Consider the following 22825-nt stretch of genomic DNA (forward strand, 5'->3'; position numbering starts at 1 on the left):
GTTTGATTCCAGGCTGTATCACAACCGACCGTGATTGGGAGTCCCATAGGGCGGTGCACAATTGTCCCAGTGTCGTCCGGGTTTGGCCGTCATTGTAAATAAGAATTTGTTCTTAACTGACTTGCCTAGTTAAATAAATGTTAAATACAAAAAACATGAACATACACTATGGTATAGGAACTGACTTTTTAAATATTTCCTGTACTGTTTATAGTATGCTTACTTTGTATTTCTTATTCTTATTTCTCATGTTAGTTTTTTCTAGTATTACATTGTTCATGATTATTGCATTGTTGGGCTTTGAGTTTGCAAGAACGGCATTTCACTGTACTTGTGCATGTGACATAAAAACTTGAAAGAAAGGCATGGTCCAGAGAGCCAGGGTTAAGGGTAAGGGTTCAGAGGTTAGGGGTCATAGGTCAGGGTCCAGAGACAGTCCACTCACCCCTCAGGCTGCTGCAGGGCGTTCCTCATGCTTTTGATCTGCTGGAAATGGCAGGACATGTCTGTACTCATCACCATCTCAATCACCAGGGTCCGCAGCTCTCTGACAAACAAAGACACAGACAGGTTAGAGAGATGGCAGGACGTCTGTACTCATCACCATCTCAATCACCAGGGTCCGCAGCTCTCTGACAGACACAGACAGGTTAGAGAGATGGCAGGACGTCTGTACTCATCACCATCTCAATCACCAGGGTCTGTAGCTCTCTGACAGACACAGACACAGACAGGTTAGAGAGATGGCAGGACGTCTGTACTCATCACCATCTCAATCACCAGTGTCCACACCTCTCTGAAAACACAGGAAAACAGAGTCCGTTTCCACCTAGCCTCCACTACAGCTGGTCTTGGATTCTCCAGGACAAGAACACAGTGTGATGTCTAGCACCACTTCCACTTCCAACAACATCAAGCATAGCATTTCTTTACAGTACCTAATGATGGATGTGAGCCTATGGGACTTTCCATAATCACTGATAGACTGAATGTGAAAACAACAGATGTAGACCTTAGTGAATGTTTACTTACAAGCCCCTAACCAACAACACAGTTTAAAAAATATGAATAAGAATAAGAAAAGGAACAAGAAATTAAAGAGCAGCAGTAAAATAACAATAGCGAGACTATATACAGGAGGTACCGGTACAGAGTCAATGTGCGAGGGGGGGGGGGGGTCCCCGGTTAGTCGAGATAATTGAGGTAATATGTACATGTAGGTTATTAAAGTGACTATGCATAGATAATAACAGAGAGTAGCAGCTGCGTGAAAGACGGGGGCAATGCAAATAGTCTGGGTAGCCACTTGATTAGATGTTCAGGAGTCTTATGGCTTGGGGGTAAACGCTGTTTAGAAGCCTCTTGGACCTAGACTTGGCACTCCGGTACCGCTTGCCGTGCGGTAGCAGAGAGAATAGTGTCTGACAATTTTTAGGGCCTTCCTCTGACACTGCCTAGTATAGAGGCCCTGGATGGCAGGAAGCTTGGTCCCGGTGATGTACTGGGCTGTACGTAGTGCCTTGCAGTCTTGGAGGCCGAGCAGTTGCCATACCAGGCAGAGATGCAACCATGCTCTCGATGGTGCAGCTTTTCAGTCTCCTGAGGGGGGAATAGGTTTTGTCGTTCCCTCTTCACGACTGTCTTGGTGTGCTTGGACCGTGTTAGTTTGTTGGTGATGTGGACACCAAGGAGCTGGAAGCTCTCAACCTGCTCCACTGCAGACCCATCGATGAGAATGGGGCGTGCTCGGGCCTCTTTTTCCTGCAGTCCACAATCTCCTTTGTCTTGATCACGTTGAGGGAGAGGTTGTTGTCGTGGCACCACACAGTCAGGTCTCTGATCTCCTCCCTATAGGCTGTCTCATTGTTGTCGGTAATCAGGCCCATCACTGTTGCGTCATCGGCAAACGTAATGATGGTGTTGGAGTTGTGCCTGGCCGTGCAGTCATAAGTGAACAGGGAGTACACGAGGGGACTGAACACGCACCCCTGAGGGGCCCCTGTGGGGAGGATCAGCGTGGCGGCTGTGTTGCTACCTACCCTTACCAACTGGGGAAGGCCCATCAGGAAGACCAGGATCAAGTTGCAGAGGGAGGTGTTTAGTCCCAGGGTTCCTAGCTTATTGATGAGTTTTGAGGGCACTATGGTGTTGAACGCTGAGCTGTAGTCAATGAATAACATTCCCACATAGGTGTTCCTTTTGTCCAGGTGGGAAAGGGCAGTGTGGAGTGCAATAGAGACGGCATCATCTGTGGGTCCGTTAGAGCGGTATGCAAATTGGAGTGGGGCTAGGGTTTCTGGGATAATGGTGTGGATGTGAGGCATCCCCAGCCTTTCAAAGCACATCATGGCTACAGACGCGAGTGCTACGGGTTGGTATTCATTTAGGCAGGTTACCTTAGCGTTATTGTGCACAGGGACTATGGTGGTCTGCTTAAAACATGTTGGTATTATAGACTCAGACAGGGAGAGGTTGAAAATGTCAATGAAGACACTTGCCAGTTGGTCAGCACATGCTTGCAGTACAAGTCCTGGTAATCCGTCTGGCCCTGCGGCCGTGTGAATGTTGACCTGTTTAAAGGTCTTACTCACATCGGCTGCGGAGAGAGTGATCACACAGTCGTCCGGAACAGCTGGTGCTCTCATCCATGTTTCAGTATTATTTGCTTCGAAGCGAGCCTAGAAGTAGTTTATCTCGTCTGGTAGGCTCGTGTCACTGGGCAGCTCTCGGCTGTACTTCCCTTTGTAGTCTGAAATGGTTTGCAAGCCCTGACACATCCGACGAGCATCGGAGCCGGTGTAGTACGATTCAATCTTAGTCCTGTATTGACGCTTTGCCTGTTAGATTGTTCCTCCGGAGTGCATAGCGGGATTTCTTATAAGCTTCCGTGTTAGAGTCCCACTCCTTGAAAGCGGCAGCTCTAGCCTTTAGCTCTGTGCGGATGTTGCCTGTAATCCTGCTTCTCGTTGGGGTATGTACAGTGGAGGGAACAAGTATTTGATACACTGACGATTTTGAAGGTTTTCCTACTTACAAAGCATGTAGAGGTCTGTAATTTTTATCATAGGTACACTTCAACTGCCTATTGTCCTGTAGCCCATCCCAGCCTTGTGCAGGTCTACAATTTTATCCCTGATGTCCTTACACAGCTCCCTGGTCTTGGCTATTGTGGAGAGGTTGGAGTCTGTTTGATTGAGTGTGTGGACAGGTGTCTTTTATACAGGTAACGAGTTCAAACAGGTGCAGTTAATACAGGTAATGAGTGGAGAACAGGAGGGCTTCTTAAAGAAAAACTAACAGGTCTGTGAGAGCCGGAATTCTTACTGGTTGGTAGGTGATCAAATACTTATGTCATGCAATAAAATGCTAATTAATTACTTAAAAATCATACAATGTGATTTTCTGGATTTCTGTTTTAGATTCCGTCTCTCACAGTTGAAGTGTACCTATGATACAAATTACAGACCTCTACATGCTTTGTAAGTAGGAAAACCTGCAAAATCGGCAGTGTATCAAATACTTGTTCTCCCCACTGTACGTACGGTCACTGTGGGGACGACGTCATCGATGCACTTATTGATGAAGCCAATGACTGATGTGGTGTACTCCCCAATGCCATCGGAAGAATCCCGGAAAATATTCCAGTCTGTTCTAGCAAAATAGACCTGTAGCTTAGCATCTACTACATCTGACCACATTTGTATTGACCGAGTCACTGTTGCTACCTGCTTTAATTTTTGCTTGTAAGCAGGAATCAGGAGAATATAATTATGGTCAGATTTGCCAAATGCAGGGGTAGGGAGAGCTTTGTAAATGTCTCCGTGTGTGGAGTACAGGTGGTCTAGAGTTTTTTTCTGCTCTGGTTGCACATTTAAATGCTGATAGAAATTTGGTAAAATGGATTTAAGTTTCCCTACATTAAAGTCCTCGGCCACTAGGAGCGCTGCCTCGATGAGCGTTTTCCTGTTTGCTTATGACGGAATACAGCTCATTGAGTGCAGTCTTAGTGCCAGCATCGGTCTGTGGTGGTATGTAGACAGCTACGGAAATTACAGATAAACTCTCTAGGTAGATAGTGTGGTCTACAGCTTATCATGAAATACTCTACCTCAGGTGAACAAAACCTCAAGACTTCCTTAGATATCGTGCACCAGCTGTTGTTTACAAATATACTTAGTCCGGCCCCCCCTCCCCTCTTGTCTTACCAGACATAGCTGATCTATCCTGCCGATACAGAGTATGTTGATAATGATGTCGTTCGGCCACGACTCCGTGAAGCATAAGATATTACAGTTCTTAATGTCCCGTTGGTAGTTTAATCTTCTGCGTAGGTCGTCGATTTTATTTTCCAATGATTGCATGGTAGCTAGTAGGACGGAAGGGGGTGGGGGTTTATTCGATCGCCTATGAATTCTCAAAAGGCCGCCCGACCTCCGTCCTCTTTTTCTCCGTCTTCTCGTCACGCAAATGACAGGGATTTAGGCCTGACATGCCACACCACACCACATTCGCATCCAAACCTAAAGTAAAGGCTAAGTATCTAGGTTATGTTACAGTACTAGCCCCTTCGTTCTTTGAAGTGGTGATCTCAATCTCTTAATCAAATGTATATTATAAAGCACTTTTGACCTTCTTAACTCACCGCCAGTCATCTTTTGACAGGTTGACCAGTATGTTCATCTCATCCTCTTGCATAAGTCTGTACGCAGCACTAACATGGTGGTTCTCCAGGACTGACCGGTCGTTGTACAGGATGGCCACCTCTGACCTGGAGAGAGGAAGAGAAGGGGAAAGAGAAGGTGTGGATCACCGTGTGATCAGTCATTGTGCTGCATGGCGGTTCCCAGGCAAGATTATTTTACCAGGTAGCCAACCTGTATGGCAACAGTAACTAGGAAGCAAAACTGGTTGAAATGATTTATTTTCAACCAGTTTAGAAATTACAACAGCGATTATGATACGATAGCGATGGTGGATATTTGAGATGGGGTGGCAGGTAGCCTAGCGAAAGGTTGCTTGTTTGAATCCCGGAGCCGACAAGGTGCACATTTTGTTGATGTGCCCCTGAGCAAGGCACTTTACCCTAATTGCTCCTGTAGGTCACTCTGGATGACTAAAATGTAAATGTGATGGTAGCGAAATGAGAATTCCAGATTTTCCTAATGCAGAACAGGGCCACATCAGAAAGTAGTTGTTCTGAGACAAATAATATTTTATTTATTTTTCTAAATTGTATTATAAGTAAAAACAGAAAAACTAAATGACAGTTACTAGTACATTACTCCAGTGCTAGGGCAGTTTGTAGTACTTTACTCCAATGCTAGGACAGTTTGTAGTACTTTACTCCAGTGATAGGACAGTTAGTAGTACTTTATTCCAGTGCTAGGACAGTTAGTAGTACTTTACTCCAGTGCTAGGACAGTTAATAGTACTTTATTCCAGTGCTAGGACAGTTAATAGTACTTTATTCCAGTGCTAGGACAGTTAGTAGTACTTTATTCCAGTGCTAGGACAGTTAGTAGTACTTTACTCCAGTGCTAGGACAGTTAATAGTACTTTATTCCAGTGCTAGGACAGTTAGTAGTACTTTATTCCAGTGCTAGGACAGTTTGTAGTACTTTACTCCAGTGCTAGGACAGTTAGTAGTACTTTACTCCAGTGCTAGGACAGTTTGTAGTACTTTATTCCAGTGCTAGGACAGTTAGTAGTACTTTATTCCAGTGCTAGGACAGTTTGGAGATTGAAAATAATCAGAGAGGGAAAGTTTACTAAATACCTTCATTGTCCATTTCACAACAACCCCTCATTTCTAAAATACGAGTAGCCTTTCTGATCAATTTATATTAGACTAGAGAGTCATGCAGAGGGAATGAAGGGTTTAAACTAAAGGGCTCCTCTCTCTCTCCCTCTGCTATCCCTTATCACTGAGGTCAGTGCTGCAATTTTGAGTATTCTCATTGTGCACTTCATTTTAATGGGTTCTTTAAATGGGTGCCTTCACTTAAATGGGCTCTTTATATGGCCATGTTCCCTTAAGGCTCCATTGGCATTCATTAGTCAGGGTCAGACTGACTGCACTGTCTGTCTGTCTAGGAGGCAAAAGCTGTACAATACAAGGAAATCTTCAGTTTAACATTAGTATTGGTAGTATGGAATGAATGAAAATGGAAATAAATAATATGTCCATTAGGTACAGTAGCTAAGTGTTCAGGAAATCAGGAATAAAAATGCCTACTGAAAGAAGCAGAAGTTTGCACCGTTCGTAGAAAACTTCAGGAAGAATACTGACACACACCTGGTCTGAATGTGAAAGTTGTTGGTTGTCCCAGTGTGTTCAAAGTCATGGATAGCTGCAGCAAACACCATGGCCAGGATGTCCAGTTCAGTGAGCCAGTGCTAGAGAGACAGAGAGTAAATGTAACAAGAAACACAATCAGAATCCTCTATCCTTTGATCTGTCTATTATGCTGGGGTGGGGTGGGGGGGGATTCATAGCATCCCTATTGCACCAACCTGCATGTGTGTGTGAGTGTGCATGTGAGACTCACCATGATGCCAGTGTGAAGCATCAGATAGTGTGCTGTCTGTGTGACGTCGGCAGCGTGGATCAGGTTATGGTAGGGGTTTCTGTGTTTGCTGTAGCCCAACTCTAGAGCCTCTACAAAGGACACCAAAGATGACACTGGTATCTGGGGAAAAACAGCGAGGTTAGGACATCAGAGATGACAGTGGTATCTCAAATCAAATCGTATTAGTCACATGCGCCGAATACAACCTTACAGTGAAATGCTTACTTACGAGCCCCTAACCAGCAATGCCGTTTAAAACTAGTAATTAAAGAGCAGCAGTAAAATAACAATAGTGAGACTATATACGGGGGGTACTGGTACAGAGTCAAGGTGCGGGGGCACAGGTTATTTGAGGTAATATGTACATGTAGGTAGAGTTCTTAAAGTGACTATGCATAGATGATAACAGCAGAGAGTAGCAGCAGTGTAAAAGAGGGGGGGGGGGGGGGGGGGGCAATGCAAATAGTCTGGGTAGCCACTTGATTAGGTGTTCAGGAGTCTTATGGCTTGGGAGTAGAAGCTGTTTAGAAGCCTCTTGGATCTAGACTTGGCACTCTTTTTTTTATTTCACCTTTATTTAACCAGGTAGGCTAGTTGAGAACAAGTTCTCATTTACAACTGCGACCTGGCCAAGATAAAGTAAAGCAGTGCGACACAAACAACACAGAGTTACATATGGAATAAACAAACATACCGTCAATAATACAATAGAGAAAGTCTATATACGGTGTGTGCAAATGAGGTAGGATAAGGGGGGTAAAGGCAATAAATAGGCCATAGTGACGAAATTATTACAGTATGGCAAATTAAACACTGGGGTGATAGATGTGCAGAAGATGTGTGCAAAGTAGCGATATTGGGGTGCAAAGGAGCAAAATAAATAAAATAAATAACAATATGGTGATGAGGTAGTTGGATGGGCTATTTACAGATTGGCTATGTACAGGTGCAGTGAGCTGCTGTGACTGATGGTGCTTAAAGCTAGTGAGGGAGATATGAGTCTCCAGCTTCAGTGGTTTTTGCAGTTCGTTCCAGTCATTAGCAGCAGAGAACTGGAAGGAAAGGCAGCCGAAGGAGGAATTGGGTTTGGGGGTGACCAGTGAAATATACCTGCTGGAGCGCGTTCTGCGGGTGGGTGCTGCTATGGTGACCAGTGAGCTGAGATAAGGCGGGGCTTTGCCTAGCAACGACTTATAGATGACCTGGAGCCAGTGGGTTTGGCGACGGATATGAAGCGAGGGCCAGCCAACGAGAGCTTGCCGTGCGGTAGCAGAGAGAACAGTCTGAGCAGAGAACACTAGTGTGGCTGGAGTCTTTGACAATTTTTAGGGCCTTCCTCTGACACTGCCTGTTATATAGAGGTCCTAGATGGCAGGAAGCTTGGCCCCAGTGATGTACTGGGCTGTTCGCACTACCCTCTGTAGTGTCTTGCAGTTGGAGGCCGAGCAGTTGCCATAGCAGGCAGTGATGCAACCATGCTCTCGATGGTGTAGCTGTAGAACATTTTGAGGATCTGAGGACCCATGCCAAATCTTTTCAGTCTCCTGAGGGGGGAATGGGTTTTGTCATGCCCTCTTCACAACTGTCTTGGTGTGCTTGGACCGTGTTAGTTTGTTGGTGATGTGGACACCAAGGAACTTGAAGCTCTCAACCTGCTCCACTGCAGCCCATCGATGAGAATGGGGCGTGCTCGGTCCTCTTTTTCCTGTAGTCCACAATCATCTCATTTGTCTTGATCACCTTGAGGGAGAGGTTGTTGTCCTGGCACCACACGGCCAGGTCTCTGACCTCCTCCCTATAGGCTGTCTCTTCATTGTCGGTGATCAGGGCTACCACTGTTGTGTCATCAGCAAACTTAATGATAGTGTTGGAGTTGTGCCTGGCCGTGCAGTCATGAGTGAACAGGGAGTACAGGAAGGGACTGAGCACACACCCCTGAGGGGCCCCTGTGTTGAGGATCAGTGTGGCGGATGTGTTGTTACCTACCCTTACCCCTTGGGGGCAGCCCATCAGGAAGTCCAGGATCCAGTTGCAGATGGAGGTGTTTAGTCCCAGGGTTCTTAGCTTATTGATGAGCTTTGAGGGCACTATGGTGTTGAATGCTGAGCTGTAGTCAATGAATAGCATTCTCACATAGGTGTTCCTTTTGTCCAAGTGGGAAAGGGCAGTGTAGAGTGCAATAGAGAATGCATCACCTGTGGATCTGTTGGGGCGGTGTGCAAATTTTGAAATGCTCTCACACACACAAAAATATTTTCTCATTTTGTAGTGTAGGGAATTACATCCCCAGAGTTGACTTCATTAAAGAAAATATAACTCCTGCGAGATATTACATCTGGCACACTGTTTATTGTCCAAATTGTCATGTGTGCCAGAGTTATCTTTTCTCCAATGAAGTTGGAGAGACCGAGAGAGACACGTGTGGGGGGCTTCATGTGTACTGTAGCTTATGTGTAAGCTTAACTCCTTTTGTTTAATCAGACTAAGAGCAGAGTAGGGCCCAGAACACCGCTCTTCCTAAATCAAAATATGAGCATCATGCGTCACACACGTTCACATTCACAATGAAAGAGCTGAGCTCCTCCGGATATTTGAGTATCCATTTAAAGCCTAGCTGTCACATTGATTCTAGGAACAGTATGGCTGTGAATGACAAAACCCACACGTGACAAGGCCAGGGCCTTCCGACTGACTGTTGAGCAATAGCATGGAAGAATAACAAGTGATTGGATTTATATAGCACTTGTCTACCAAGTGAGGTACTCAAAGCGCTTTACATAGTAGTCGGAAACACCTCATCCACCACCAATGTGTGGCACCAACCATTGGTGATGCATGGCGACCATTTTTATGCCAGAACACTAATCACACATCAGCCAGAGTGTGATATATGTCAATTAGGAAGGAGGGGGATGATTAGGGGCCATGTTGGGATTTTAGCCATGACACCAGGGTTAATAGCCCTACTCTTGGGATTTTTAATGACCACACAGAGTCAGGACACCCGTTTAACGTCCCACCCGAATGATCGCACCCTACGCAGGGCAATGTCCCCTTCACTGCCATGGGACATTGGGACCTCCTGGCCCTCCAACATCACTTACAGCAGCATCTGGTCTCCCATCCAAGGACCTGCCAGGACTAACCCTGCTCAGCTTCAGAGGCAAGCCAGCAGTGGGATGCAGGGTGTTACAGTGCCTTGCGAAAGTATTCGGCCCCCTTGAACTTTGCGACCTTTTGCCACATTTCAGGCTTCAAACATAAAGATATAAAACTGTATTTTTTTGTGAAGAATCAACAACAAGTGGGACACAATCATGAAGTGGAACGTGGAAAATGAAGTGGAAAATCAAGTTTTCAGTTCTTTCCACAGATTCTCGATTGGATTCAGGTCTGGACTTTGACTTGGCCATTCTAACACCTGGATATGTTTATTTTTGAACCATTCCATTGTAGATTTTGCTTTATGTTTTGATCATTGTCTTGTTGGAAGACAAATCTCCGTCCCAGTCTCAGGTCTTTTGCAGACTCCATCAGGTTTTCTTCCAGAATGGTCCTGTATTTGGCTCCATCCATCTTCCCATCAATTTTAACCATCTTCCCTGTCCCTGCTGAAGAAAAGCAGGCCCAAACCATGATGCTGCCACCACCATGTTTGACAGTGGGGATGGTGTGTTCAGCTGTGTTGCTTTTACGCCAAACATAACGTTTTGCATTGTTGCCAAAAAGTTCAATTTTGGTTTCATCTGACCAGAGCACCTTCTTCCACATGTTTGGTGTGTCTCCCAGGTGGCTTGTGGCAAACTTTAAACAACACTTTTTATGGATATCTTTAAGAAATGGCTTTCTTCTTGCCACTCTTCCATAAAGGCCAGATTTGTGCAATATACGACTGATTGTTGTCCTATGGACAGAGTCTCCCACCTCAGCTGTAGATCTCTGCAGTTCATCCAGAGTGATCATGGGCCTCTTGGCTGCATCTCTGATCAGTCTTCTCCTTGTATGAGCTGAAAGTTTAGAGGGACGGCCAGGTCTTGGTAGATTTGCAGTGGTCTGATACTCCTTCCATTTCAATATTATCGCTTGCACAGTGCTCCTTGGGATGTTTAAAGCTTGGGAAATCTTTTTGTATCCAAATCCGGCTTTAAACTTCTTCACAACAGTATCTCGGACCTGCCTGGTGTGTTCCTTGTTCTTCATGATGCTCTCTGCGCTTTTAACGGACCTCTGAGACTATCACAGTGCAGGTGCATTTATACGGAGACTTGATTACACACGGGTGGATTGTATTTATCATCATTAGTCATTTAGGTCAATATTGGATCATTCAGAGATCCTCACTGAACTTCTGGAGAGAGTTTACTGCACTGAAAGTAAAGGGGCTGAATAATTTTGCACACCCAATTTTTCAGTTTTTGATTTGTTAAAAAAGTTTGAAATATGCAATAAATGTCGTTCCACTTCATGATTGTGTCCCACTTGTTGTTGATTCTTCACAAAAAAATACAGTTTTATATCTTTATGTTTGAAGCCTGAAATGTGGCAAAAGGTCGCAAAGTTCAAGGGGGCCAAATACTTTCGCAAGGCACTGTATGCAGCTGGCTCGTATACACAATCTTGGCAATTTGGTAGTACTTCAGCAGTTTTCCTCCTGTTATGTCAGTCACTGACAGTCAATCAATTAGCCCATCTCAGCTAACATTTTATAGATTGCTGGGTAAGTTAGTCTAGCCATGTCACGCCTACTCCCGTTCCGGTGCTCAACGTCGCCAGTCTACTAACCACCGGTCCTGGCAATCATCATTACTCACACCTGCTCCCCATCGTTACGACACCTGGACCTCATCATCACCTTGATTACTCTCCCTTTCTTTAGCCCTCAGTAGCCTCAGTCATTAGGCAGTATAGGTTTTGTTCACATTCTGTACACCTCTACTTTTTTGTTTATCTTTAAGATTCTTATTATTAAACTCACCTTCTGGACATGCTTCCTGACTCCCAGCATATACAATACAAGCCAGCTATCTGAACACTGTACAGTAGTAATCATGTCGACTTAGAATCAAATCAAAATTTATTGGTCACATCCACGTGTTTAGCAGATGTTATTGCGAGTGTAGTGAAATGCTTGTGTTTCTAGCTCCAACAGTGCAGTAATATGTAACAATTTCGCAACAATACACACAAATCTAAAGTAAAGGAATGGAATTAAGAATATATAAATATTTGGACGAGCAATGTCAGAGAGGCATAGACTAAGATACAGTAGGATAGAATATAGTATAAACATGAGATGAGTAATGCAAAATATGTAAACGTTATTAAAGTGACCAGTGTTCCATTATTAAAGTGGCCAGTGATTTCAAAGTCTATGTATAAAGGGCAGCAGCCTCTATTGTGCTAGTGATGGCTATTTAACAGTCTGATGGCCTTGAGATAGACGCTGTTTTTCAGTCTCTCTGTCCCAGCTTTGATGAACCTGTACTGACCTCGCCTTCTGCATGCATGATAGCGGGTTGAACAGGCAATGGCTCGGGTAGTTGGTGTCCTGGAGGGCAGGTAGTTTGCCCCCGGTGATGCGTTGGGCAGACCGCATCACACTCTGGAGAGCCCTGCGGTTGCGGGCGGTGCAGTTGCCGTATCAGGCGGTGATACAGCCCAGGGTTTTAGGCGCCAAGCCAAATTTCTCCAAGCCAAACCTCCTGAGGTTGAAGAGGCGCAGTTGCGCCTTCTTCACCACACTGTCTTTGTGGGTGGGCCATTTCATTTTGTCAGTGATGTGTACGCAGAGGAACTTGAAGCTTTCCACCTTCTTCACTGTAGTCCCGTAGGGGGGTGTTCCCTCTGATGTTTCCTGAAGTCCATGATCAGCTCCTTTGTTTTGTTGACATTGAGTAAGAGGTTATTTTCCTGGCACCACACTTCCAGGGCCCTCACCACCTTCCTATAGGCTGTCTTGTCATTGTTGGTAATCAGGCCTATTACTGTTGTTGTCTGCAAACGTGATGATTGAGTTGACCGGGCACACAGGGCACATGCCTAGGGGCTCTGACCCCCAGGGGGCACCATTGATTTTGCGAGTCACTCCCACTCAGATATTACATGAACATGGCATAAATCATGGCAAAATGTGTGGAACGGCAGGGGATATAGCATTAAAACTGTAACATTTTCTCTCTATCCATGGCCAAATTTGTTGAATCGTATAAAATTGGCAAAACACAAAAAAAGGTGCTAAGTGTACAGTGGGACAAAAAAGTATTTAGTCAGCCACCAATTGTGCAAGTTCTCCCACATAAAAAGATGAGAGAGGGCTGTAATTTGCATCATAGGTATACTTCAACTATGACAGACAAAATGAGGGGAAAAAAATCCAGAAAATCACATTGTAGGATTTTTAATGAATTTATTTGCAAATGATGGTGGAAAATAAGTATTTGGTCAATAACAAAAGTTTATCTCAATACTTTGTTATATACCCTTTGTTGGCAATGACAGAGGTCAAACATTTTCTGTAAGTCTTCACAAGGTTTTCACACACTGTTGCTGGTATTTTGGCCCATTCCTCCATGCATATCTCCTTCCTCTAGAGCAGTGATGTTTTGGGGCTGTTCCTGGGCAACACGGACTTTCAACTCCCTCCAAAGATTTTCTATGGGGTTGAGATCTGGAGACTGGCTAGGCCACTCCAGGACCTTGAAATGCTTCTTACGAAGCCACTCCTTCGTTGCCCGGGCGGTGTGTTTGGGGTCATTGGCATGCTGAAAGACCCAGCCACGTTTCATCTTCAATGCCCTTGCTGATGGAAGGAGGTTTTCACTCAAAATCTCACAATACATGGCCCCATTCATTCTTTCCTTTACACGGATCAGTCGTCCTGGTCCCTTTGCAGAAAAACAGCCCCAAAGCATGATGTTTCCACCCCCATGCTTCACAGTAGGTATGGTGTTCTTTGGATGCAACTCAGCATTCTTTGTCCACCAAACACGACGAGTTGAGTTTTTACCAAAAAGTTATATTTTGGTTTCATCTGACCATATGACATTCTCCCAATCTTCTTCTGGATCATCCAAATGCTCTCTAGCAAACTTCAGACAGGCCTGGACATGTACTGGCTTAAGCAGGGGGACACGTCTGGCACTGCAGGATTTGAGTCCCTGGCGGCGTAGTGTGTTACTGATGGTAGGCTTTGTTACTTTGGTCCCAGCTCTCTGCAGGTCATTCACTAGGTCCCCCCGTGTGGTTCTGGGATTTTTGCTCACCGTTCTTGTGATCATTTTGACCCCACGGGGTGAGATCTTGCGTGGAGCCCCAGATCGAGGGAGATTATCAGTGGTCTTGTATGTCTTCCATTTCCTAATAATTGCTTCCACAGTTGATTTCTTCAAACCAAGCTGCTTACCTATTGCAGATTCAGTCTTCCCAGCCTGGTGCAAGTCTACAATTTTGTTTCTGGTGTCCTTTGACAGCTCTTTGGTCTTGGCCATAGTGGAGTTTGGAGTGTGACTGTTTGAGGTTGTGGACAGGTGTCTTTTATACTGATAACAAGTTCAAACAGGTTAACGAGTGGAGGACAGAGGAGCCTCTTAAAGAAGAAGTTACAGGTCTGTGAGAGCCAGAAATCTTGCTTGTTTGTAGGTGACCAAATACTTATTTCCCACCATAATTTGCAAATAAATTCATTAAAAATCCTACAATGTGATTTTCTGGATTTTTTTTTTCTAATTTTGTCTGTCACAGGCCTCTCTCATCTTTTTAAGTGGGAGAACTTACACAATTGGTGGCTGACTAAATACTTTTTTGCCCCACTGTATATCTCAAACCTAAAAAGGTTATTTGGCTGTCCCCATAGGAAGAACCCTTTTTGGTTCCAGGTAGAACCCTTTTGGTTCCAGATAGAACCCTTTTAGGTTCCATGTAGAGCCCTTTCTACAGAGGGTTCTACATGGAACCAAAAAGGGTTCTCCTATGGGGACTGCCGAAGAACCCGTTCGGAACCCTTTTTCTAAGAGTGAATGTAGCCCTTCAAGTAAAGTGTAACCATATTATCATAGGATTAAAATATAATCCTGACATTCAGATCAAAGCACAGTAACTGTATGTGTTTGTGATAAGCTCACCCCTTGTCTAACAGAGGACATGTAGAAACTATAGTATAAAACCAGACAAAGAGATGAGGACAGAGAACAGAAACAGTGTTAGGTTGAGTGCATATGTCTTCCTCTGAGGTACCCAGACCAGAGGCCTGTGGTGTAGAGTAACACACACACACACACACACACACACACACACACACACACACACACACACACACACACACACACGCACACACACACACACACACACACACACACACACACACACACACACACACACACACACACACACACACACACACAGAGGCTTGGGGTATAGAACAGGCTGAGAGGGTGATTAGGAAGAACACTTAGTCAACAAACAAACAACAAACACCCTAATTATAGAATGAGAGACTGAATAGAGACTAACCCTGAAGCGGTTGATCAGGTCATATCGGGTGAGCAGTTCGTAGACCAGGAACTTTAATGCGTGTTCACTGCTGGCCTCGTGGAGGACAAACACATCAAAGGACCAGTTATCTACATCCTGTAAACAATAAGATATCAGGGATGATGACAGCACAGAATTAAATAGAACACACATTGTGTTCTATAATAAAACACATATTGATTGTCATCGCTATGAATGTCAGAATATGATGTTATGATAAAGTCTAAAATAGCTGTAAAATCAGGTACATCTTGTACAGATGTAATAAAGCCTTTATTCTGCAATGATTATGCATGATATGACAGTTTATCTATTTAATGTTTTAGGATGTCATCATTCCTATCTCAAAGTGTAGCTTGACTGATATCATCATCTTTCATTTCTCATAGGTCCGGTTTCCTGGACACAGATTAAGCAAGACAAGAGATTCCCAAATTAGCAATATTTTTTTTGTCCAGGACTAGGCTGAATCTGTATCTGGGAAACCAGTCCCCAGTGTATGATGTATAATAGTAATAGTAATACTATAGTAATATGACATATCAGGCACCTTCAAAGCAGCGATGGCAGCTGGAGGGTACGTCAATCCAGCCATGTTAGATGTCCGCCTGTACATCCTGAAGATAGGTACACAACCATTAGGTGGTTAGACAATAGAACTGTGATGCACCCAGCAGGCAAATCGGGTTGAAATAATGTTATGATGAACACTGCTTGTAATGATTTCATTTCAATGAGTTTTGCCCACTGGGGCAGCTCCTGTACATGTACTTTGTATACATAGAAAACTGTACACACAGACAACAAACAACAGCTGATGATTTCAATTGTATTCTTCCCACTATGGTATCAAAATGCTACAGTCACATAATGCCACAATGCCTCAGTTTTCAACGATTACCAGTAATGGGATCAACAGTAATTTAATTTTTAAAAAGATTAAAGGCTTTTGAGCAGGCATTCTTTGCAGATTACGAATATTTTGGCACTGGACAGAACCGAACCAAAGGCTGGATGTTGAAAGGGGTGAAGGGAGGGATGAGACAGGGCTGTTAAATAAGGCCAAAGAAAGACTGTATTTGGGCTTTGGCAACAACAACAAAGAAAGGTGTGACATGTCGGAAGCCCAGCCAAGTTATCTCTGTTCTTCAAGTGGGCCTTGGTCAAGAGTAGTGCACTATATAGGGAATAGGTTGCAATTTGGGATGCATCCTACATCTAGTTTATAAAAGAGAAGGAGAATCTGCCATGCTGGGCTTTGACTGTATTCTCTTCTCTCGTCTCCTCTGAGAGTGTTTTCAGTCATAGACCAGTTCATTTTTCTCAGGGGAATCTGGGCTGAAGAGACCATACTCTCTGACAGACATATTGTATAACTGTAAAGACAGATCTTACTATGGAATATGGACACACATTTTATAACTCAAATTCTACTGTTGTCCACAAAAGAAGAAACCATCCAAACCTGTTGTTTGACACATTTGAATAATATACTAAGCAATGTACATTCCAACTGTTGAACTGAGAATGCCTGCATTGTGGATTCCATTTTGGAATATTAATTTCAGGAGATACTGTAGCCTAGTAGTTGCCATGGAAATAAAAGTGAGACACAGGCCATAGCAACAGCTCTTGAGAAGATTTCAGACACATTGCTGAATATGATGTTTATGTATTCATGTTAGTGCCCACTGTAAGTAAGAATTCACTATTGACCATTTTTATTGACTGGCAGAATGACAATTAATACTATTAGACTACAAGCGAAAGCAATTGAGGGAAGCTCATTGCTCAATATTATTTATGTATTCATGTTTGTGCACACTTACTGGAAAGTTTTTTTAAATAACCATTGTTCTAGGGCAGAATGACAGTTACGTGTTTCTTTTAAGAGCAACACAAGAAGTTCTAACAAGAGCTTCTAACAAAAGTGTTAATGGTTTGATGGTGTGTTTTTTTTTAACTTAAATGTATCTGCATACTTATCAATGTAGATAGCCTACTGTAATTCTTTGTTTATTTTCCCATATATAATAAAAGTACATCCTCCAGTACCTCTTGACTGTGGTTTGTTGTGTGTGTGTGTGTGTGTGTGTGTGCATCTGTGTATATGTTTGTACCTCTCGACAAAGATGCCAGCCTGCACGGCATGCACGATGCTCTTGAACCGTGGTTTCTCCTCGGGTCGTCTCCTGACCACGCCCATCTTCCTGGTGAAGGTCGAGGCCAGCCAATCCCGCACCTCCATTGGAACAGAGTCCGTCTGGATGTCACTGAGCTCATCCTCAGTGTCCAGAAGACGCCTGTGAGGGGGAGGAACAAGGGACAGTCAGACTCCAGGTCACTCGGAACACACAAATGTAACAGTCCCATACTACCTGATATTCACCTGTTACATACCTGTAACAGTGTCACATTCCCTGTAATTCACTTTTTACCCATAAGTAGTATAGCTTACATTTCCTGCAAAAGTATGCTAAATGCCACTCACACTAATAGCATGTACTGTCGCTAATAAAAGTGTAATTTGTTTCCATTGCTGACTGTGATGTGATGAGATGAGAGGCCAGGTCTTGTAAATGCCTGTTTACCTGTCCTGGTATGGAACCCCTGAACCATCATCCTCACTATGTGATCCCCAGTAAATGTCATTCTAAAGGCTGAATGGACTTCTTAAGTGTTAACTGACAGGCTCTCTTTCCATTGCAATTTGTTTAGCTGAGGAAACCGCCTTGGTGAATTATTAACCGTAAAACAGATCCTCAGCTGTAATGAGAAAGAAAATGTGGCCAATGAAGGAAAAGGTAGGCAGATATTTTGAATGTTGTGATTTTAGAATGTCAACATTAGGTTAGACGCTAACGTAAGGAAATGAGGCTTACGGAATCACGATAAGGGTGCAGGACTTCCTTCTGCAAGTAATTATTCTGAAATTGAAAAACCGGGCTACCGTGAAAATAAATGATCATATATTATGATAATGGAAAATGCAATTACTACACAAATATGATTCAATCAAAGTCTGCATCCAAAATGGCACCCTATTATTGCACTGATGTAGGGGAAGGGTTCTGCATTGAACCCAAAAAGGTTCTATCTGGAACCAAAAATAGTTCCTCTACGGGGACATCCGAAGAACCCTTTTAGGTTTTTTCTAAGAGTGTAGATAGTAAATAAGGTGCCATTTAGGGGGGGGGGGGGGGGGGGGGTGAGCTCTGCAATCAGACTACAGGCTATGCAACACCTGCTTATCACTGGAGAGCCCAACTGAGCTGACTCACTCTGCAGTCTGTATCAACAACTACAGCCACAACAACCCAGACTGAGAGGGATGTATGGCTCAGTAAGACTTTAGTTTTATAGTCTCCTCCATGGAGAGATGGAAAACTTCACACGTGGAGTTTAAGAAGTAAAGTATGGAGTGCTCCTTCGAGTAATCGGACGTTCCCCCATGACGGGGGAGACACCCAGAGAGAAGTGAAACATCCAGAGAGAAGTGAGACACCCAGAGAGAAGTGAAACATCCAGAGAGAAGTGAGACACCCAGAGAGAACTGGAGGACTTTGATCAGCAGACACAAAGACACAGTTTGCATAGAAAAAGTATATTTTCAAACTGTCTGAGCTAAGGCACCAAAACAGAGTAGTACTGCACTTGTGGTACTCCACTGGTTGTACAGCACTCGATTTGTCAAGGAATTTAATTATCAGAATAGGTTACTATCTATGAGTACCATATTTTATGTGAGTTGTATTTGTGCAGTTATTTCCCATACCTTTAACGGTGCAGAGTACAAAATGTTTGATGTAGTTATTGAATTGAATTCAGCTGAAATTTACTCACCTGGTTTCATCAATATAGACTGCCTCTAGAACAGAGGCTGCATACTCTATATTCTTCCTCAGGTCCACCACGTTCACTTCTCCCTTGTCTAGTTGCTTCACCAGGCATCTTAATCTGCAAAGAGGAAGTTGGATTCAAATTTCATATTCATATATGAGCTCATGAACACTGGATAATACATAGTACACAGAGTACTGTATGTCGATACAACTCGACAGTCTCTGAGCTGGTCTTGTCAAATCAAACGTTATTGGTTGCGTACACATATTTTGTAGATGTTATCGCAGGTGCAGCTAAATGCTTATGTTTCTAGCTCCAACAGTGCAGTAATACCTAACAATACACACAAATCCCCCCACAAACGCAATAAGAAGGAAAGAAATTCCACAAATGAACTTTTAACAAAGGCGCACCTGTAATTGAAATGCATTTCAGGTGACTACCTCATGAAGCTGGTTGAGAGTATGCCAAGAGTGTGCAAAGCTGTCATCAAGGCAAAGGGTGGCTACTTTGAAGAATCTAAAATATTTTTGGATTTGTTTAACACTTTTTTGGTTACTACATGATTCCATATGTGTTATGTCGTAGTTTTGATGCCTTCTATTATTCTACAATGAAGAAAATAGTAAAACATAAATCAAAACATTTGAATGAGTAGGTGTGTCCAAACTTTTGACTGGAACTGTATATATTTCTTACATTTCTCATTTGTTTTTTTTTTGTTTTTTTGTAGGGGGGGGGTGTATTGTTTTGCAATATTAGGTATTGCTGCACTGTATATAATGGTGTGAAATAGACAGTATGGACAATACAATTTATAGAAAAGGTGTGTACAGCATTAGTTACAGTGGGGCAAAAAAGTATTTAGTCAGCCACCAATTGTGCAAGTTCTCCCACTTAAAAAGATGAGAGAGGCCTGTAATTTTCATCATAGGTACACTTCAACTATGACAGACAAAATTATAAAAAAAATCCTGAAAATCAAATTGTAGGATTTTTTATGAATTTATTTGCAAAATATGGTGGAAAATAAGTATTTGGTCAATAACAAATGTTTATCTCAATACTTTGTTATATACCCTTTGTTGGCAATGACAGAGGTTAATCGTTTTCTGTAAATCTTCACAAGGTTTTCACACACTGTTGCTGGTATTTTGGCCCATTTCTCCATGCAGATCTCCTCTAGTGCAGTGATGTTTTGGGGCTGTTGCTGGGCAACACGGACTTTCAACTCCCTCCAAAGATTTTCTATGGGGTTGAGATCTGGAGACTGGCTAGGCCACTCCAGGACCTTGAAATGCTTCTTACGAAGCCACTCCTTCGTTGCCCGGGCGGTGTGTTTGGGATCATTGGCATGCTGAAAGACCCAGCCACGTTTCATCTTCAATGCCCTTGCTGATGGAAGGAGGTTTTCACTCAAAATCTCACAATACATGGCCCCATTCATTCTTTCCTTTACACGGATCAGTCGTCCTGGTCCCTTTGCAGAAAAACAGCCCCAAAGCATGATGTTTCCACCCCCATGCTTCACAGTAGGTATGGTGTTCTTTGGATGCAACTTTCATCTGACTATATGACATTCTCCCAATCTTCTTCTGGGTCATCCAAATGCTCTCTAGCAAACTTCAGACAGGCCTGGACATGTACTGGCTTAAGCAGGGGGACACATCTGGCACTGCAGGATTTGAGTCCCTGGCGGCGTAGTGTGTTACTGATGGTAGGCTTTGTTACTTTGGTCCCAGCTCTCTGCAGGTCATTCACTAGGTCCCCCCGTGTGGTTCTGGGATTTTTGCTCACCGTTCTTCCATTTCCTAATAATTTTTCCCACAGTTGATTTCTTCAAACCAAGCTGCTTACCTATTGCAGATTCAGTCTTCCCAGCCTGGTGCAGGTCTACAATTTTGTTTCTGGTGTCCTTTGACAGCTCTTTGGTCTTGGCCATAGTGGAGTTTGGAGTGTGACTGTTTGAACTTGTTATCAGTATAAAAGACACCTGTCCACAACCTCAAAGAGTTGCCATTAATACAGGTAACGAGTGGAGGACTTCTTAAATAAGAAGTTACAGGTCTGTGAGAGCCAGAAATCGTTCTTGTTTCTAGGTGACCAAATACTTATTTTCCACCATAATTTGCAAATAAATTCATTAAAAATCCTACAATGTGATTTTCTGGATTTTTTTTCTCATTTTGTCTGTCATAGTTGAAGTGTACCTATGATGGAAATTACAGGCCTCTCTCATCTTTTTAAGTGGGAGAATTTGCACAATTGGTGGCTGACTAAATACTTTTTTGCCCCACTGTATATAGAGCACCACAGTATGAGTCATAATACCCATAAATCCTAGCAGTCAAACAGGGAAATGGTTCCATTCATTTTTCCCATAGGGGATTTTAGAATCACATAAAATGAGGGCTGTGTTTCGTGTAGGCTTACCCTGGTGGGACCTTTTGATAACCGTGTAAATCTATCTCGGACAAGGTGACTTTTATCAATATATTCGCCTGGATTTACCCACACCCAAAATTAAATGCTAATGTGGCTATCATAAAGACCTTCAAATGCCATGATGATCTGGACAAGACTGCCAAATCGAGGCAAAGGTAAGAACAATGAATGGTTAAAAACGATTGGAACAATTTCCCTGTTTTACTGCTAGGTTTTTATGGGTATTATGACATCTCAACTGTGGGGCTCGTATTTTTTTAAATTTTAAATACACTGTTTAGCAGATATATTTATTCGAAGCACTCACAGTAATATGTGCATACATTTTAAGTACGGGTGATCCCAGGAGGCATACCCACAACTCTGGCGTTGCAAGCACCATGCTCTACCAACTGAGCTACAAAGGACCAAGGGCAATATAGGATGAGCTTCGACTAGAACACAGTATATACATATGAAGTGGGTAAAACAGTATGTAAACATTATTCAAGTGTGTGTGTGTGTGTGTGTGTGTGTGTGTGTGTGTGTGTGTGTGTGTGTGTGTGTGTGTGTGTGTGTGTGTGTGTGTGTGTGTGTGTGTGTGTGTGTGTGTGTTAGACATCCAGGGAACTAGCACCACTGAACTACAACCGCCTGATCAACAAAGCCTAGAAAGTCAGTGAAGCCTTTGGTATTGGTCTCATACAGATCTTTAAATATTTACCACGGGACTAGTGCATCATTAAAAACCACAGGGGATTGACACTGTGCCATGGCTTGCCTCGGTGGGCACACAGACTATCACCAAACACCAGACGCCCAACCAACCCTCAGCAAAATGACTTGGGATGTGTCCCAAATGGCACCCTATTCCCCATATAGTGCACTACTTTTGACCAGAGGGCCTGTAGTGCACTATATAGGGGATAGGGGGTGCCATTTGGGATGCAAACCTACTGTAAGATCCCTGCTGCAAGGCAAGACCATAAGAGGAGCATCTGTTTTCAATCTGAGGTGTTATTATGTGAAAATCTGTAACAGAGGAGGATTCAGAAGTATTGAAGTGTTATTGACATGTGGTTTTATATGAACACATAATCCTAAACCCAAGCTGTCAAAACAACAGGATCAACTGACTGAAAGCCAGGATACAATACAGAAAACACACACACACACACACACACACACACACACACACACACACACACACACACACACACACACACACACACACACACACACACACACACACACACACACACGCACACACACACACACACACACACAATACAGTACGGAAAACAACCAATGCATCTGCATGCAAAGTGAGCAGGAGAAAGCCATTTGCGAAGTGAGCAGAATGTATGTAGTAGAGAGACTGATAAGCCTGGGACTTTATTGTGCCTTTACTGTGGGCTTGTTTGCCTTATCTAGTCATTTTTCTTCCTTCTCTCTAGTCT

The 22825-nt window shown here is 43.4% G+C and overlaps 1 protein-coding gene across 3 annotated transcripts in view; it reads right to left on the reverse strand.

Moving 5' to 3' along the window:
* The window catches only part of LOC110520320 (calcium/calmodulin-dependent 3',5'-cyclic nucleotide phosphodiesterase 1A), a 64897-nt gene that overhangs the window by 4406 nt on the left and 37666 nt on the right, over nucleotides 1-22825 (reverse strand). For all 3 annotated transcript variants that reach the window (XM_021597552.2, XM_021597551.2, XM_021597553.2), the window contains 8 exons: nucleotides 18942-19055; nucleotides 17219-17401; nucleotides 15649-15715; nucleotides 15078-15194; nucleotides 6549-6689; nucleotides 6296-6396; nucleotides 4643-4768; nucleotides 446-547 (listed from right to left, as the gene is read on the reverse strand). In XM_021597552.2, the coding sequence (XP_021453227.1) occupies nucleotides 446-547; nucleotides 4643-4768; nucleotides 6296-6396; nucleotides 6549-6689; nucleotides 15078-15194; nucleotides 15649-15715; nucleotides 17219-17401; nucleotides 18942-19055 (951 nt within the window). The remainder of the gene's footprint in view (nucleotides 1-445; nucleotides 548-4642; nucleotides 4769-6295; nucleotides 6397-6548; nucleotides 6690-15077; nucleotides 15195-15648; nucleotides 15716-17218; nucleotides 17402-18941; nucleotides 19056-22825) is intronic.

Source organism: Oncorhynchus mykiss, chromosome 3 (assembly GCF_013265735.2).
Source record: "Oncorhynchus mykiss isolate Arlee chromosome 3, USDA_OmykA_1.1, whole genome shotgun sequence".
In the NCBI taxonomy this organism is placed as follows: Eukaryota; Metazoa; Chordata; class Actinopteri; order Salmoniformes; family Salmonidae; genus Oncorhynchus; species Oncorhynchus mykiss.